Source organism: Herpailurus yagouaroundi, unplaced genomic scaffold, assembly GCF_014898765.1.
Source record: "Herpailurus yagouaroundi ecotype Mexico unplaced genomic scaffold, PumYag 28, whole genome shotgun sequence".
Classification (NCBI taxonomy): domain Eukaryota; kingdom Metazoa; phylum Chordata; class Mammalia; order Carnivora; family Felidae; genus Herpailurus; species Herpailurus yagouaroundi.
In genome coordinates, this window is record NW_024412376.1 from 11,175,130 (window position 1) to 11,193,758 (window position 18,629).

The 18,629-nt window shown below is 48.9% G+C and overlaps 1 protein-coding gene across 2 annotated transcripts in view; it reads right to left on the bottom strand.

Moving 5' to 3' along the window:
* Positions 1–4,045: 4,045 nt before the first annotated feature.
* SCARA5 (scavenger receptor class A member 5) overlaps positions 4,046–18,629 on the bottom strand; it is a 126,812-nt gene continuing 112,228 nt past the window's right edge. Inside the window, exons 8-9 of one of the 2 annotated variants that reach the window (XM_040465110.1) lie at positions 16,268–16,465; positions 4,046–6,192 (exon numbers count right to left, since the gene is read on the bottom strand). In XM_040465110.1, coding sequence (XP_040321044.1) covers positions 6,056–6,192; positions 16,268–16,465 — 335 coding nt within the window. In that variant the 3' untranslated portion in view covers positions 4,046–6,055. The remainder of the gene's footprint in view (positions 6,193–16,267; positions 16,466–18,629) is intronic. The other variant, XM_040465180.1, reaches the window with a different exon arrangement.

Consider the following 18,629-nt stretch of genomic DNA (forward strand, 5'->3'; position numbering starts at 1 on the left):
CTTCTGGCTTGACATTTACTGGAATGAGTAGAAAGTTAATGGCTCTGGATTTTACAGTGGTAGTGTCATTCCAACCAAAACCCACACTAAGGCAATATCACCCACCACCTGATGGGAGATGACCTAAATGAAGGCATGATGTCTAAGAAGATTGGTCAACTAAGTATACAACCACTGAATGACACACTCAAACATCCTGCTTCTTAGACGAGGACTCTTGCCATCAGAAGATACTACTGCCAGGGCTCCTGGGTGACTCGGTTAAGTGTCTGACTCTTGATTTTGGCTCAGGTGTAATCTTACTGTTTGTGAGTTCAAGACCTGCATCGGGCTCCACACTGAAAGCGAAGAACCTGCTTGGGATTCTCTCTCTCCTTCTCTCCTTGCCCTACTCCTGCTCACACACACACTCTCTCTCTCTCAAATAAGTAAACTTAAAAAAAAAAGAAAAAAAGAAAAAGAAGATATAATTGTCTGGAATTGTAGGTAAGAAGTTGACTGCAGGAGAGGGACTCCCACTATTTATAATAAGAGCCCTGATTCTAATCACTTTTCTCTGGGTTTGTTTGTATCACAGAATCTGAAGTTTCCGGTCCCCAACTTGAAACTGTAATTCCACGTAGGAAGTTCCAAAAGAGTTGGTTTTGTTAGTCCTGATTTTCCTACTGTAAACCATCTCTCTCAACCACCATTCAACCTCCTGTCCTAGTCTGAACCCACTGCCTTCCGACACACCCCTCTCTGTAAATGAGGAGGCATCCCACCTGCTACACACGAAGGATCTCAAAAAACTGTCCTCTAAGAAAGACTTCTTAACTTTCTGGTTTTCTATGCTCTTGTGTAACTATGTCTCAGAAACACATGGAAGGAATAAGATATTTGTCTGATTACAGCTGAATAGCCCAGGAAATCGGTTCATTGTAAATAGTAAATGGCTCTTAATCTTGATATGGGAAATGTTACCCCATTTGCTATGAGTAGCATGTGCTGTGGTGGGACTCGCCCGACATTCTTCTTTGTATAAAGTTACACAGCTCCAAATGTCAAACAATTTACCCCTCGGTCTGATTTGTGATACAAGAATAAATAAACATGTCAAATGATTTTAGAGAGGGAAGAAATTATACTCAAAAAATGATTTGGGCTGAAATCCTTTGCAACGAGAGAAGATTTTAGGAATCATTTCAGAAAGACCAAAGGTGCAGAGTAAAATGGGAAGAGGAAGAAAGAAAGAAACCCAAAGTATTTTGGATCACAGCTGGACTCCTTTTATGATGTGGCAGGAACACAGATCCTCAGAGCTCCATAACTTCACCCTTGCCTGACTCCTTTATATGCTCTGCAAAGCTGAGGTCTTCCAGAATTGGCCAGGCAGGAGGAATCTCCAGCCTCTTTAGAGAGTCCATTGGGAGGCAGAGGGAGTCTGTGATTGTTCTGTGTGCGTTGGTCCTTGTTAAAGAGCTTGCTGTGGGTTTACTCTGCAGGTGGTGCATCAGAATCATTTCAATGTAGGTAACTTAATGTAGAACTGTTTATTTCAGGAAGCCACATTACAGGACCCAAGGGCTGAAATACTGTGTATTCTAACATAACTGATCTATCATCTCCATTTCCACCTTCCTCGGATTAACCTTGTAAATTCTAGTGTCATGATTGCTTATGTTCTGTACAGTGTAGTGTTTAAGATTTCTTGGATTCAAGTCCCAATTTTTCTGTTTACTGTGTGATCCTCCCAGGACCTCAGTCTCCCTGCTACCCCCATAGAATTGGGATGATTAGAACAAAACCAGTAGTTATAAAAATTCAGGGAGTTCATTCTTGTAAAGCCCCAAGAGCCTGCCACACAGTAAATGCTCAAGGGATGTTAGCTATGGTTTCTGTCGTAAGATTTCTTCTTATCTACTACTATTTTGAATGAATGAGCATGTATAAACTTACTGTTTAACAGTAAGTATAAACTTATGGTTTATCATTCCCATTTCCTATTGTTGGCTATTGGTGTAAACAGAGCCACCTGTGTTATTGCTATCTTACTAGCAATGAAGGTAATTTTTTAAACAATTGAGCTATTTGTGTTTTGCATAAGTACCTTGGCAAGCAACCACTGTCCCCTTCATCTGTACGTTCCTTGTTGTTGAACATTATTATTCTCGTGTGGTTAATGTTATGCTGAAAGCCTGTGAAAAGGGTAAAAGCTAGAATGTAAGCTCTGTGAGGACAGGAACCAAATTGGTCTGCTCTACCACTGTGTCTCCTGTACGTGGTACAGAGCCTTGCACATGGTAGACACTCAGTAAAGACTTCCCAAATGAACACGCCAATGAAAGAAAGGCAAGAACTTTGTCAAAACCCTTCTTCTGTGGGTAGAGCATGAGTTTCCTCTGAAAAAGAAAGGCGATTCCTTGTGCCTGTTAAAATGACCTGAATCCATTCATCACAGGAGGGAGAGGTCTTTTCGTCAGACCCAGAACAAGGTCACACTGATTGGAGCCCTAGTAGACCACAGTCAGCACATCCTTCTACTTGTAGAGAACACAAGATAGGACATTAGAAAGCACCCACGGTGTGGACATAGGTGGGGCTGAGAGGAAAGTGGGCCAGGCAAGGAGCCAGGAAATTTTTATCAGCACTTTGGGACTACAACTCAAGTAGTTCTTAAAGAGTCTAAGACTTCTGTTTTGGAGACTTGTCTGTTTTAAAGTTGTATTTTTCTGGAATTATTTCTTTGTAGCTCATCCTTAGCTTAACTCAGCCAGTAGTAGGAGCCGCCCTCATGGAGAAGGGCAGTGACCCCTCTTTTTCTGCCCTGTCTAATGTCTATAAGGCACCACTAATGCCCTCATCTCAAATGTCGGTCAGAAGTAACCTTTGGGGCCTATGTGTGCTGTAGTTAAGCCAGCCACTGTAGTTGACTCGATATGTGGAAAGGAGCCAAAACTCTCTCCACCATAAGCACCCCTTAGTTTCTCCAGCTACATTGTTTTATGATAGTCATGCTAACATTTCTATAAAATGTCAAATGTGTGAATCACTTGTGTTTCTCTTCTTGGAATGGCTCTCCCTTCAACCCTTCATAGAATACCCCTCTCCCTTCTCTCCTTTTCCTCTCCTTCCCCTCCAACTTTACCTTTTTGGAGCTGAGATGGGGTTCTGGCTGCAGCTTTGTTATTTATCCCTCTCCACCAGCTCACCACTCCCCGCCACCCCCCCCCCCCCAATTAGAACAGGCTAAAGAGTTTTCAATAAGGACTTTCAGTCCCCTAGGTAATTCTCCCACTCTGGCAAGAGAACTTGAAAGATTCTCAGCTCTGTGTGAGCTCTTGTAATGGTGCTTTCCTCAGAAGTTGTTCTAGCTGGCCTCATGGGATTCACACAGATTATTGTTCAGCTGACAACTCAAGGGACCCCTTATGCACCTTTCTGGAACTTTCTTTGTATAGTTCTCTACTCTTGAGCACTTGTGCCCTGCAAATTCCAGCCACCTTTGTCTCTCCTGTCTCCAATCCTTGTGTCTTCACCTTAGTGAGATTCCTGGACTCAGGGCTCCCTCAACTGTGCCACAGTCGGACAGAGAGCCCAGGCCAGGGTAGGCTTACCCCACTTGCTGCCCTTCCTCAAGGATCACGGTCTTGTGTTACATGTGTTGCCCAATGTTTAAAATTATGCATTAAGCACACTGTTCTAGTTATGAAAGAGGGAAGATGATTATAGGAAGTACCCTTTCATTCCCAAGTACCAACTCTGGAAATGTCAGGAAATAGGTGTTCTTTCCTTGATTGAATAAAAATGCAATTCTCTTATAAGCTGGGCCTTGATTTTTCTGTTGCCTGGGACCCCTTCCTTAGGTTACCTACTAAGGCTTAAGACATTGTGTTCCACCATGTTCTTGGTCTACACTGTGTTTATTGTGCTCCAGAAGTATTAAGATAGCTTCTCATAAGCTGCCTATTCTACCAATCCCCAGTGAGAAATGATCAGACCATCCAGTTTTTACCAGTCCTCCCCATGCTCACCAGAATTTCATGAGAAAGAATGTGACACAAAGTTTGTTAGTGACATGTTCTTAGGTTTATTGAAATTCTTTCTTACAAAAGGTCTGATGTATTTTAGGCCAGGCCTAATTTCCTTTAGTCCCTGAAATATAGATCCATGGTTATTTCCATGTCCTCGTAAGTAAATATGTAAACTAGTAGACTTTTCAGTTAAGGTTCAAACACTTATCATTGTGATTTTTATTTGATGTAAAACAAGACTTGTGTTTTCCTAAGTGAAAAGACCACGTAAGAAAGTTATGTGGGTCTTCATCGATGGGATAGCTGGATTTTTTGCCAGAAATGACCTGGGGTTTATTTCATTCAGTGTGACATCTTTCCACCTTTAGTATTTTCTCTTTTTAATGCAAACTTTGCAATGTGCTGAGCTATGTAGTAAAGAGTGCTATGTTCATATATGCATGCATATATTGGCCCTGGAGAAAGATGCTTGAGTACATGCGTGTTATGTAAACATAGCAATTGATCAGGAGAGTCTCTGATCATTAGGACATTAATGGATAACAAGCATACTGTAAGCAAAGAACAACCAATAGCACATATTGGTTTTGTTGTCAGCCAGGAATTTTGCTGGTCCTATACCTGGGGGGTCCCAGGTGTCACTTTCCCCAGCTAAGCTGATACTCACCCCATGTGACAGGGATTTGTGTGTCCGAGGCCTGACTCGGTTTGTGACTCCCCCAAGGGAGGTGAGTCTGTGCTCACTTACTACCATGTAGCTTCCCTAGTCCTAGAATATGTATATGGCCTGGTTTGACCTCCTCCTCATGTCAGAGGGAGAATATGATCTTCCTGTCGCTAGGAGAGGGGTGCAGATTGAGGACTGGCAGAGGTCCATGGCTCCTTCTTCTGCCAGAGGTTATAGGAAATCGTCATTTCCTTCCACGCTTACAGGATCCATAAGGACATGCATTCTGATCATAGGAGCACACCCAAAGAAGCCTGGATAGCTTCACCTCCAAACAGCTCTGAGACACAGGTAAGTTGGCCTTAAGGCTGACTGTCAGATGATGAACGCTGGTCTCAGTTGAACCCAGATAAGTCCCCATGTCACCCTCCAAATCGCCTTCCTCCTGGTTGGCCTGGAAGCCAGTCACGTCCAATCTTATACTCTGTAGTATGGAGTATGTAACCTTGTAATCCCACATGTCTTGCACCTGAGTGTCCTGCCCAAGCCTAGGAAAGACACAGTAGGATGCAGGTAGAAACAATGGTTTAGTCATTCTCAATCTTCAATCTTACTGGCCACGTGAATGGGTCAGTTGAGTGCTACCTAGAGGTAAGGTCTTATCCAAGCTAACAAGCCTTGTAGAAACACTACAAAGTGGATAAATGAATTTAGCATCCAAGATGTGTTGTACACATGGGAGTCACTCATTGGATGTTAGTTTCACTCCTCTTCTCCAAAGCCAGCTTGCCTCCTGCATGTGATGTGCGTTTCCCTCTCACTCCTATAGCTGGCCCTTCCTCTATATCACTTCCCCAGACTAACAAATGGTGTGCAGAGGCAGAGTAAAGAGAGGGAAGAATGAATCATTTGGTATGGTCTCTTTCTGGGAAGGAAGATGTCAAAAACTCTTGGCCTAACTAAGGGAATTATCTGAAGAGTAAATGACCTGTCATGCTTCCCTCCTGTGTCCACTGCTGCGTTTCTCGCCAACATACTCTCAGCATTTAACTGACAGACCAAAGGGAGCATGGATGTTGAGTCCTGATGCATGGTGCTTAGAAGGGCGGGCAAAATGACGATCCAGTTGCCCAGGGCTTCACATGCAGGAACCCTGGTAGAAGGGAGAGACAGGCAGTGGATCCCAGAGTTGCACTTTGGAGCTGATGTCCAAGAGGAGCATGACGACAGGCCACTGTGGTCCTGGCACAGGGATATGGGGGAGGGGGATGCTGGGCTGGGCAGGGCAGAGGCATGGTCCCAAGCGATGCCCCCGCCCCAGGAATGCAGGAAGGAGGCTCGGCAGCAGGGCCCGGACTGTGGACTGCGCCCAGTTTCAGTGTCTGTTGCACGTCACCCCAGCATCTTCAGCGTGTCCGCAGTTTGTCACCCCCCATTTGGAGAAGCTGCAGCGGAAGATGGTATCTTCTGTGCCCTTGCAGGCCACATCATCCATCCAAATCCTCCCTGTGCCTGAAGGGACAAGTCAACATGGTTTCTTAGAAGATATGCAGGAGAGCAGGACAGAAGAAAAACAGCACCGCTGTGTCTGTTCTTAACCGGGCTGTCCCGGGCTCTGCTGGCAATTCTCAAATAGAGCCATTTCCCCTTGCCCTCTCCTCCCCACCAAGACCAAATACTCATTTTCTAGGCTCAGTTTCCTGAGGGCAGAGTAACAACAATGCGGTGATGGCAGCATTTATTGGTATCTCCTACATGGCAGACATTTCACATGTGTGATCTTCCTCCATTCTGAGCACGGCGCCGTGAGGTAGACATTAATACACCAGTTTTATAGAGGCTCAGGATACAGTTGGTGCAGAGCTACTCAACTTGTAAGTTGCAGAGTCTGAAACTCAAGACCAAGTTGGTCTCGGCGCACACTTTATATGAGACACCTCATAGCTTTTGAGACACAATGTCTTGCAGTGTTTGTTGATGAGTACTCAAGCACGGCCTAATCTGAGGGACAATGTCAGACAGATCCTGGATTGGACAGATCCAGTGCCCTATAACCAAGTATGTCTGCGCAACATGACCCCCAATCTTTTGAAATTTAAAGCAGATGGTTCCACTCTATGAACTCCAAACAGTGGCGCTAGAATGACAGAGGACCCCAGAATTTAACATTATAGCCATATATATATATATATATATATATATATTTAATGACAGGAAGAAGCATCCCCAGCCATAATTAGGTCAGTTCCCCAAATACAAGGTCCCTAAGACAATCTACGTGAGCTCCGCCTGCAGCCAGTCCCATTTACCCAGATCTTAAGGAGACCAACCCACTGGTCTGAAGTTGCCCATGCAGGGGAGCCTTTAGTTGGCTTTCCTAGGATTATACCAGAGCCTTGAGAGACATAAACTTGGCAATGAAGTTCTCCAATGAATGTCAGAGCAATAGGGCAGTTGGGTGAGGCTCCAGGAAGGAATGGAGGGGGGCTGTCTGGAGTCAGGGGTCAATGGAGAGGGGAGTGGGCTGCAAGAGAAGTCACCTGGAGCCCCCGCTGATCAACTGGCAGGACCATCGCCCATGGTTCTGGTGCACTCTCTTGTGCGGATGGCCATGCCATGCCCCAGATGGTGGGAGCCCACTTGGGAGCCCTCTGGAAGCATGACTGAGCTTCAGGACACCCACAGAAGCAGTGGTTTAGAGTCTGGTTACTCAAAGTGTGGTCCTGGACCAGCAGCATTGGCATTACCGAGAGCTGATTAGAAATGTAGAACTTCGGGGGCACCTGGGTGGCTCAGTTGGTTGGCCAGCCGACTTCACCTCAGGTCATGATCTTGCAGTTCGTGAGTTTGAGCCCTGCATTGGGCTCTGTGCGGACAGCTCAGAGCCTGGAGCCTGCTTCAGATTCTGTCTCCCTCTCTCTCTGCCTCTCCCCTGCTCACGCTCTGTCTGTATCTCTTTCTCAAAAATACATAAATATTAAAAAAAAAAAAAAAAGAAATGCAGAACTTTCAGGTCCCACCTAGGACTACTGAACCAGAATCTACATTTTAACCAAGAGGTTAAGCACTGAAATTTGAGAAGCACTGATGTAGCAGAAGAAGCAGGGCTTTACAATAAGTAGGCCAGATCTTGATTCAAATCTCAGCCCCATCGGGGGAACAATTTCAGTTTTAAAACTGGGAGGGAATTACCAGGATGTGAGAATTTTGGTGCTGAAACCAGGTACATGCTGGCTGAACCAGGATTGTTGGTCACTCCAGTGCTCTAGCTTGTTAGGTCTATGAGCTGGCACCAAAAAGCATGGGGCTAAAGGTCATAAATTAGCTGTGTCAACCTGATCAAGCCAGATGAAGTAAAAAATTGTTCCTGATTTTTCTTTTTTCTTTTTTATTTAAAAAAAAATTTTTTTTTTCAACGTTTATTTATTTTTGGGACAGAGAGAGACAGAGCATGAACGGGGGAGGGGCAGAGAGAGAGGGAGACACAGAATCGGAAACAGGCTCCAGGCTCTGAGCCATCAGCCCAGAGCCCGACGCGGGGCTCGAACTCACGGACCGCGAGATCGTGACCTGGCTGAAGTCGGACGCTTAACCGACTGCGCCACCCAGGCGCCCCTCTTTTTTCTTTTTTAAATGTTTATTTTATTTTTGAGAGAGAGAGAGAGAGAGAGCAAGCAGGGAGAGAGGGAGAGAGAGAGAATCCCAAGTAGGCTCCACACTGACAGCAGCGAGCCTGATGTAGGGCTTGAACCCATGAACTGTGAGATTATGACCTGAGCTGAAGTCGGACACTCAACTGACTGAGCCACCCAGGTGCCCCTGTTCCTGATTTTTAAAGGACTTTGAAATCTACCAAAACCCTATAAAAAAGGTAGCTCAGGGATTGGTACCGTGTCCTGATCCTAGTAGCCCTGTCTCCTCCCGGCCCCAACTCTCAGCATCCAGATAACCTCTCCTTGTGGAGGAATGGTTGGGACGACTGTAAAAACCTTAAAGCCGTCACTCGCTCTTGAACTGCACAGGAGAAATCTCTTTACAAAGGATGTTATCTAAACCATTTTACTGCCCACAAAATCTACCGCATGAGCTATGTGGTTTAGACATATTTTCGTTATGTAGAGATTTTCAGCATCTGTTGTCATGGGATTGCCGAGCAGTGAATTCAGGGACAGAGCTGGGAGGAGAGGCCTCCTTCCGCTGCCTTGGCCGTTGTTTCTTCACAAGAGCCTCTTCCCTGGCCGGATACCCTGTGCCTCTTACACAATAAGCCCTTTGAGGCCTAGCAATAATTTGCAGATTAAATGTCTCCTGGAAAACACATCAGTTTACAAATTACCCAGGAAAAGCCTGCAGGCCCGAGAGCTCTGTGGGATTAGTCACACCCAAAACAAATAAAGAAGTAAATGAAGGAAACTGACAAATACAGAACAGACCCAAGGTAACCAGCCCAAATGCGTATATAGGATCATGAAACTCCAAACTCTAGTTGGTGTTTAGCCAGGGAGTTCTGGCTATTGTTCAGTCATGGAAGAGCTCATAAAATGAGAATAGGCTCATTAAATCGGCAGTGCCGGGTCTCTGCAGTATTATGGCAGCGTGGGGCATCGCCGGAGGGCCCGTTAACCCGCGAACCATCCCTGCCGCTCACCACGTCAAAGAGCCTAGAACTCCCATTTCTCTGCACCAATCACCACTTCAGCTTTAGAACTGACATCCGATTCCTCCAAGTGTAGCCACAAGACCAGGAGCGTCAGCATGACCTGGGAGCTTGCTGGAAATGCAGAGTCCGGGGTCCACCCGGGCTTGAATCAGAATGTGCATTTCAAGACGATCTCCCATGATTCATGTGCACCTTCAAGTCTGAGAAGCCCGTCTCGGGCTAGCTCTCCAAGCTCCCTAGCAAAGCCCCGTGATAACTAAGCCTCACTGTTCAGATCAGAAAAAGGAAGCAATAGGGTGACATGTTTATCTTGAGGAGGCAAAATTGGGACCAGAGGCCAGGTCTTCTAACACTCAGACACTAGGCACTGTTTGAAGGTGATGTTGTTGGGATGAGTAAGTGGAGATTTTAATCTATCCTCCTCATTCATTCATTCATTCATTCAACATGTATTTGAGGACCTTTTCCATGCTCAGCACTATTCTGGGTGTCTGGACTACATCAACAAACAAAAAAGGAGGAAACAGCTACACAAATCTCTGCCTCAAGGAGCTAACATTTGAGCTTCTACCTGTTTATTTGGAGTAACATTAATAGAAGAAATAAGTTACACTGAATCCACCCATCGGAGCTGCACACAGAGGTAGCCAGGACAAGTATCAAATGGGTATTTAAGAGATGGGAAAACTGAGGCCCCAGAAAGATGAAGTGACTTGTCCCATGATGACCAAGGACAGGAGGCCACGACCCAGGCCTCTGACGTGCCGGCGGACCAGTATTTGCTCCTCACGTGTACACAGTACACAGCACAAACACTAGGTTGGGGGTGGTGCGCCGTGGACCAGTTCAACCCACCGTCTGCTTTCGTAAACAAAATTTTGTTGGAACACAGCCCCACTGTTTATGTTTTGTCTGTGGTTGCTTTCATGCTACAAGTGCAGAGTTGAGCAGGGAGAGAAACCTTTGGCCCATAAAGCCTAAAATATTTCCTACCTAGCCTTTTCATGTTTGTGGATCTGTGCACAAAGCCACCTCCCAGTATTTGGACTTTATCTTAGAGAAAAGGGGCGAACACTGGTAAGGATGATATGATTAGAAGCGAACACCCCCAGTTCCATCCCTCGTACCCCCACCCACAAATCTGTCTGCATTTGTACCCATCCTTACTCCCTCTGTCTATGTGTCTTACACAAAGACTTTCTCTGCAGATGTGAGGCTCCCTCCCAGCGGGGCTACCCTCTGCTCCTTCCACCCCTTCCTAGACCTCCTTCCAGCCATCACCCTCCATCTGCTCTGTCTGCATTTGCTCCTTCTCCAACAGCTCTTGGACCAGTTTAAAATCAAAAAACACCTTTAAGTCTCTCCCATCCGGCTCTTTCCTCGCCTTTTGCCAGAGAAACTGATAATTTGATTTTTGGGCCCTGTCCAGGGAAAATTTTATGGTGCCAGACCCCCAAGAGAACTGCCAGGGAGGGATTGGCAGTGCCTTGTGTTCTACGGGGGGAGGAGTCAGATTAGGCAGGCACAGAAGTTCCCTCCTTCCTTCTTCCCTTCCTCCCTTCTCCCGGCCCCTTCTTCCCTCCCTCCTTTCCTTCCCTCCAGCCTTTATCCATTTACCCTAGTATGTCCCAGGCAGAGTCCTGGGTTTTGGAGCTGTGAAGGTAAAGCCTCGTGCACACAGGTGTTCACACATGTATCAGAGCTCAGGAGGGTGTGAGAGGTGTCATGATAGAGACGTGACACCCGGGGAGCTCCGAGTAGGGGCACTGACATCCCAGGGCACGGGTGGGGCGGGAAAGGAAGTGGCCAGCAAAGCTCCCCTCAGGAGCTGATAAGTGAGCTGACTTGAAAAGCTGAATAGGAGGTAGCCAGATGAAGAAGGAGGGGAAGGCATCCCAGACGGAGCCTGAGAAGATACGGAGACACGAAAGAGCCACGGGAGCTCGGAGAACACAAGTGGTTGCGTGTGGCTGAAGGCTGAGAGGGAGGTGGGAGGCAGAGGAGGAAGGGTCTCATTTCAGAGAGAACCCTGGCAGCTGCAAGGAGGAAGGCGGCAGGAGGCAGGCTGGAGCTGGAGGTGAGGCAGCAGTGAGGAAGTGGCTCCCGGAGGGTCCCAGCCCCCATACGCCCACCTTGACTGGCACCCCACCTCCGCCCAACATATATCAGAGGAGTGTGCACCACAGGGCCCGCGCCATGCTTACCGCCAGACGCGTGATCTCATTTAGCGTTTGCCATTAGCCTTCGATAGCGGAAGGGCTGAAGCTGGGGGAGGCCACAGAAGCTACTCCAGGTCACTGGCTCCAAGTGGCAGATCTGGGACTCTAACTCAGGTTTGACCCACAGCCTGAGCTCCTGACCACTGCTCTGCCCTGCCCTGCCTGGGCATCTAAGGCAAGAGCAGGGGGAAGGAAGGGACAGATTCAAGGGATGGCAGAGAGTAGACACTGTGGGACCCAGGGACCAGCCAGATGTGGGATGAGGAGTGGGGGAGAGCGGGACGGGGATAGGCGCGTGGTCCTGGCTGGCAGGCAGGAAGCACGTCCAGAGGGCACAGAGAGAAGCCAAGCCATGGAGGGAGGGGCCGGGGCTTGGGAGACTGAGGCTGGGGATGGGCAGATCGGGACGAGGCATTGGGGCGCTGGTGGGGAAGGAGGCTGCGGTCAGAGGGTGGATCTGATGTACGGCCCCACCGCTGCCAGGAGAGACGGCATCCCTTGCCCGCTGCGCCCATGGCCACCATAACCTGAGAGCCCCCACCATGCTGTTCAGAGTCGATAAACACGCCTGTCTTTCCTCTACACTGAACCTGTTGAGGCTGGAGACTAGGTTCACTCAACCCTGCACCCACCACTGAGCCCAGTGCTCACCGATGCCTGAGGAAAGCTGGCGGTGCAGCCTGGTTTAGGAGCAAGGGCTCAGATGAGCCTCGGCTGGGTCAGCCCCTTCTCTTACCCTCCGTGAACCCATTAATAACACCTGGCCCGCCGATCTGTCGAGGTCTCGAATATCACACGACGTAAGTTACTGGACCGCGATGGGGAAGTAACAGTGCAAGTGTGATACGTGCAGGAAAGTGAGTCTGGCTTTCCATTGACTGGTTTACAGCGGCGATTTCAGAGCTTCCCCATGTGTCACATGATACAAAAGTCAAAGGGGGAATCAAAGAGGCCACGGAGTCTGTTTGGGACTAACTCCGCCCATGACATTCAAATGATTTCTTTTGGTTTCTCTAAAAGAGTTTCCGTTTATTTTATTTTATTTTTTTTAACGTTTTTTATTTTGTTTTTGAGAGACAGAGAGAGACAGAGCAGGAGTGGGGGAAGGGCAGAGAGAGAGAGAGGGAGACACAGAATCTAAAGCAGGCTCCAGGCTCCGAGCTGTCAGCACAGAGCCTGATGTGGGGCTTGAACTCATGAACTGCGAGATCATGACCTGAGCTTGAAGTCAGACACTCAGCTGACTGAGCCATCCAGGCACCCCCTAGCCACTGTTGTTGTTGTTTTTAAATAAATTTTTGTTTATTTATTTTTGAGAGAGAGAGAGACAGAGGGAGAGAGAGAGAGAGGGAATGGGGGGAAGGGGCAGAGAGAAAGGGGGACAGAGGCTCTGAAGAGGGCTCCACATGGACAGCAGAGAGCCTGATGTAGGACTTGAACCCACAAACCGTGAGATCATGACCTATGCAGAAGGCAGCCACTTAACCAACCGAGCCACTCAGGCGCCCCAAGAGTTTCTGGGTTTTCTTTTCCCCACAAGGTTTTACCTCCACTTACTAGGCAGGGGTCCTCACTGGAGTCGAGAATGAAATAGCAGGGACTGTTCCTACAGTTCCAGCTCCTCATGTAAACAGGGATGGCGGTTTCCTTGAAGAAAACAGGCTGAAATCCGGCCCAAAGCTTTGAGTGGGAGGAAAGCGCTCTCTCTGGTGGGCTGCCCTCCGAGGAGCTGGACTCTCTGAACTCCCCACGCGCTCCGGCCTTTTGGTAGAGAGGCCAGGACGGGTGGGGTCGGTCAGCTGCTCTCTGCCAGCTGTCACAACAGATTTCACCCCGTCACTTTCCGTCAATGGGATCATCTTAGGCGGCCCAGACTGCTCTAACAAAGTGTCATTGACTGGGTGGCTTGTAAACAACAGACACTTATTTCTCTCAGCCCTGGAGGCTGGAAGTCCAAGGTCAGGCTGCCAGCATGGTCGGCCTCTGATGAGGGCTCTCTTTTGGGCTGGAGACTACTGTCTTCTCTGTGCTTCCTCAGGGAAAGAGGAAGATGGAACTCTTTGGGGTCCCTTTTGTAAGAGCATTAGTCCTATAACGAGGGCTCCACTGTCACGACCTAATCACCTCCTAATCCCATCACACTGGGGGTTAGGATTTTAATACAGGAAATTGGGGGAGACACAAACCTTCAGTCTGTAACAGCGACTGAGGTCTAAGGGCTGAGATTCTGTACAAAAGTTACAACAGCCCCTGGTGGGGACGAGATGAATGGTGATTCAGAGGAGTGGAGGTGTCCCGGCCGGTCTGGACGTGACCTGGCTCCGTTTCCCTATCTGGAGAGGATGTGTTGGGCCCCCCCCCCCCCATGCCATCCCATGAGTCCCTTTAGCCATTGAGCCCGGTGGGTCGGGCAGCCATGGCGTCAGGCAAGACAGCACACAGGCCTGGCTCCACTCCATGATACAAGGAGCTCCCACAGGGACCAGCTGTTTCTCCACAGGCCACAAGGGGGGCCTGGAAACCGAGGATGAGTGGATCAGTCCAAACCCCTCCCCACACCTGTCAGAACTTGGGTCCTCTTGACAGGTGAACAGGAGCATTTCCAATCCCAGGGGGCTCAAAGCTGGAAGGCACATCAGAGCCCGCAAGCCCTTTTAAGTTACAGATGGGGACGCCAAAACCCAGCGTCTTGGAGAAGCAACAAGCTCACACAGCCACGGGTCAGCACTCTCTCCTGAGGGCGCGGGAAATACTGGGTTTGTGCACGTGGGACTGTTGTTTTAGTTATGGTTCAACACAGGTTTCTTCAAGTTCAAGGTCTGATGGAGGAAAAAGCATGTGTGAACGTGAATGTTTATATTTGAGTGTGAAAGTGTGTGCGGCGCTATGGATGTTTATAGCACATGTCGGCAGGTGTGTAATTCATGGTCCCAGCTCGGGGCGCCTGGGTGGCCCAGTCAGTTAAGCGTCCGACTTCGGCTCAGGTCCTGATCTCGCAGGTCGTGAATTCAAGCCCCACGTCAGGGTCTGTGCTGACAGCTCGGAGCCTGGAGCCCGCTTCGGATTCCGTGTCTCCCTCTCTCTGCCCCTCCCTTGCTCGCACTCTGTCTCTCTCGCTCAAAGATGAATAAACATCAAAAAAAAAAAAAAATAAGTGGTCCCAGATTGTGTGTAGTAGGTGGTGGTCACAGCAAGCATGCCAAGGTCTAGAGAGTGTTATGTGCTGAACTGTGTCTCCTCAAATTACCAAGTTGAAGTCCTAACCCCAGGACTTGAGAATGTGACTGTGTTTGGAGACAGGCCCCTTAAAGAGGTGACTAAGGTGAAATGAGGTCATTGGGGTGCTATCCAATATGACTGCGTCCTTATAAAAGAGGAGACACAGGCACCATCCAGAGGGAAGACCATGTAAAGACACAGGGAGAAGACGACCATCTACACGCTGAGGAGAGAGGCCTCAGGAGAAACCAAATCCATGGACACCTTGATTGTGGGCTTTCCAGCCTCCGGAACTGTGAGAAAATAAATGTCTGTTGTTTAAGCCCCACAGGTCTGTGCTCTTTGTTACAGCGGCTGAGCAGACTAATACAGAGAGCTAGCCTGGGGGACAGACGCAGTGCCATGGACGGGGACTGGAGCTGGGGCACAGCTGTCCTCCTCGAAGCAGGAGAGCAGTGGACGGTTCAAATCCGCTATCTGCCCAGAAAACGTCTGCACCCCTCCCTCCAAGTCTCTTGTGCCATCCACAGGAAGGGAGGTATGCTTGAGCATGTCGAAAGGAAAGCAGCAAAATGGTGAAGACTTGGCGAAATCCTGTCACATAAAGACGAGATGAAGTAACTGGAGATATTCATCTGAAGAAGAAAGGACTCGGAGAGGGGCAGGGACAGCCAGCAGAGTGGGTGGGAGCCTGGCCTCCTAAGCCTCCTGCTGGGGTCTGAGGGAAACCAGGCTCTTCCATTTGCTAGCTGTGCGACCTTGTGCACGTTAGTCAACCTCTCTGTGCCTCTGTTTCTGCATTTGGAACACAGGGATGATCTCTGTATCCACTTCCTAGGTGTTGTAAGGATTCAGTGAGGGAGTATTTGTCACGTGTTTAGAGCCAGGCCAGGCACACAATGGGTGCATTAAGTGTTCAGCACTCACTGGGCTCCGTAACAAAAATGTAACAGGGACGCCTGGGCGGCTCAGTGGGTTAAGCATCCGACTCTTGATTTAAGCTCAGGTCATGTTCTCCAGGTTTGTGAGTTCGAGCCCCACCTGGGGCTCTGCGCTGACAGCATGGGGGCCTGGTTGGGACTCTGTCTCTCTCTCTCTCTCTCTCCCCTCTTCTCCTGCTCGCTCGCATGTGTGTGCACTCTCTCTCTCTCTCAAAATAAATAAATAAACTTAAAAAAACATGTAGTAGAGTTAAGTGGGAGTGGGTTTAGATCCGCGCCTGAGACGCAGGGCTGAGAACGAGGGTCCGCAGGGGAATCTGACAGGACACGGGAAATAAAAGGAAGTCAATTCAAGGAAAGGAAGAGTGTTCTAATAATCAGAACCGTGTGAGGGCACAGCTCCTTGCCTGGGGGCCAGCGAACCTCCCACCGCAGGGAGCATGGGGGCAGAGGCCAGGCGACACCCGGTGGGACCGCTGTGCAGAGGACTCGTGCTCTGGGGAGGAGACCCAGCTGGTCCCCGTGTCCCTGCCCCCCAGAGCGCTTACCTTGCCCAAATCGAGCCGTCCGGTACACCTCTTCCACACCACGGAAGCCCAGCATGCGGCACACCACGTCCCCGTCTTTCTTGTCCCAGCCGTCGTCACACACGGTGCCCCAGCGCCGCTCGTGGTACACCTCCACCCGGCCCTCGTGCGGGCCGGAGCCGTTCACCAGCCGGATCATCACCGCCTCCACGCTACCTGCTGGGGGCAGCTGGCAGTCACCACTGTACTCTGGACACCCCCCTGCCCCGCCCTGACTTTCCTCTACCCTGCCCTCCCCCCCCCCCCAAGACCATGACCAGCAGAAACCCTGGTGTCTCATCCTGCCCTTAATCAGCCTGCTTCTCTCCACCTTTCTTTTTTTTTTTCTCTTAATAGACTTCATTTTCTCAGAGCAGTTTTAAGTTCCAGAAAAATGGAGATGAAGGTATAAACATTTCCCATGCACCCTTTGCCCCTACACAAGCCCAGCCTCCCCCAGTGTGGACATCCTGCACCAGAGTGGCGCACCTGTTATAAAGATGAACCCACACCGACACATCACAATCACACAGAGTCCACGGTTTACCTTCGGGTTCATTCTTGGTGTACATTCTGCAGGTTCGGGCAAATGTATACTGACGTGTATCCACCATTATAGTATTGTACAGAGTAGTTTTATTGCCCTAGACATCCTCTGCGCCCCGCCGTCTCACTTCCCAGCCTCTGATCACCGGTGACCACTGATCTTTTTACTGTCGCTATAGCTTTGTCTTTCCGAGAATGTCATACAGTTGGTATCACATAGTACACAGCCTTTGCACACTGGCTTCTTTTACCTAGTGATATGCATTTAAGGTTCTCCCATGTCTTTTTGTGGCCTGATAGCTCATTTCTTGAGAGCAGCGAATAATATTCCATTGTCTGGATGTGCCACAGTTTATTTATCCATTCACCAACTGAAGGACACGTGCTTCCAAAGTTTGGCAATTATGAATCAAGGTGCTATAAACACTCCCGGGCAGGGTTTTGTATGGACATAGTTTTTAACTCATTTGGGTAGATCCCCAAGGAATATGATTGCTGGATTTCTCTCTACCTCTTGGGACCCGGTGACCAGCAGTCATACCTACCATGGAGGAGAGGGAAGGGGGAACAGAGAAAAGCAAGGGACATCCAGACTCTCTGAGCAGGTGGCCCTGCTGTGCCAGCACAGTAGGTGGGGAGCTCCCCGGGAAGTGTCTGAGCCCTGAGTTCCACCATTCAAGGCCACTTCCCCACTGAGCTGTGAGCATGAGAGTGTGAAGCCAGCAGACTTGGGTGTGGATTTTGTCTCTGCCGCTCACTATGTGTAAGCGGGAGACAGTAGTTCATCGAAAGATGCCACTTTTTATATGGCACATCACAACTATATATGCTACTAAGAAGGAAAGAGTTCTGCCAGTTACAGTGGCAAATGATGTCAATGGCTAGATGCTTCCAGACTTTAGTGATGTGAAATTGTGTGTCAGGGGATCAGTGAGATCTGGCAAGACATGAAGAGCTTAGAACAGTGCCTGGCACATAGAAGGCTCTTTGGTCTACCTGAATGACCTTAAGAAAGACTCAGAGCCTCTCTGAGGGTATTTCCTCAACTGTGACATGGGGACAACACAGAGGGCTATTGTGCAGCCTAAAGGAAGTCATGTGTATAAGGCTCCGAGCATGATGCCTCGTACACTGCAGACAGTCAGGAAATCCTGGGTCACCCCTTCTTCTCTACTGGCTGAAACTCTATCGCATTCATCTATAAGCTATTTAGCACAGAGCCTGGCTCTAGGAAATGAACAGTAAATGTGCTCCACGGATGGATGAATGAATGAAGATTCATCCCTTTGCATTAAAAGCACTACCTTATTTCTCCAAGGGGATATTTTGGGGACTCAAAGAGCACTGGAACAGCTGAAACAAGCCTTAGACTCATCTCAAAACCAGGGTTTGGCTGGGAAGTCACAGTGTCAGGCCATACAGGCTGTTAAGTGTCAGAGCTGGAGTGGGGGCTTGGGTCTCCTGATGTGTCTTCTTCTTCCTTTTTTTTTTTTTTTTTTTTAAGATCACTCATTTATCCTGTGAGAGAGAGAAAGTGTGGGAATGGGGGAGGGTAGAGAGAGAGGGAGAAAGACAGAATCCCAAGCAGGCTCTAATGCTGTGGGTGCAGAGCCCAGCTCAGGGCCTGAACTCACGAACTGCGAGATCATGACCTTAGCCGAAGTCAGACGCTTAACCTACTGAGCCACCCGGGCGCTCCTTCTGATGTGTCTTCCAAGGTCCTTTTCACCATCCTGCCTGCTCTCCACTCTGGGAGGCGGGGTGATGATCTTCACCCCTTGGAGACCAGAACTTCCTT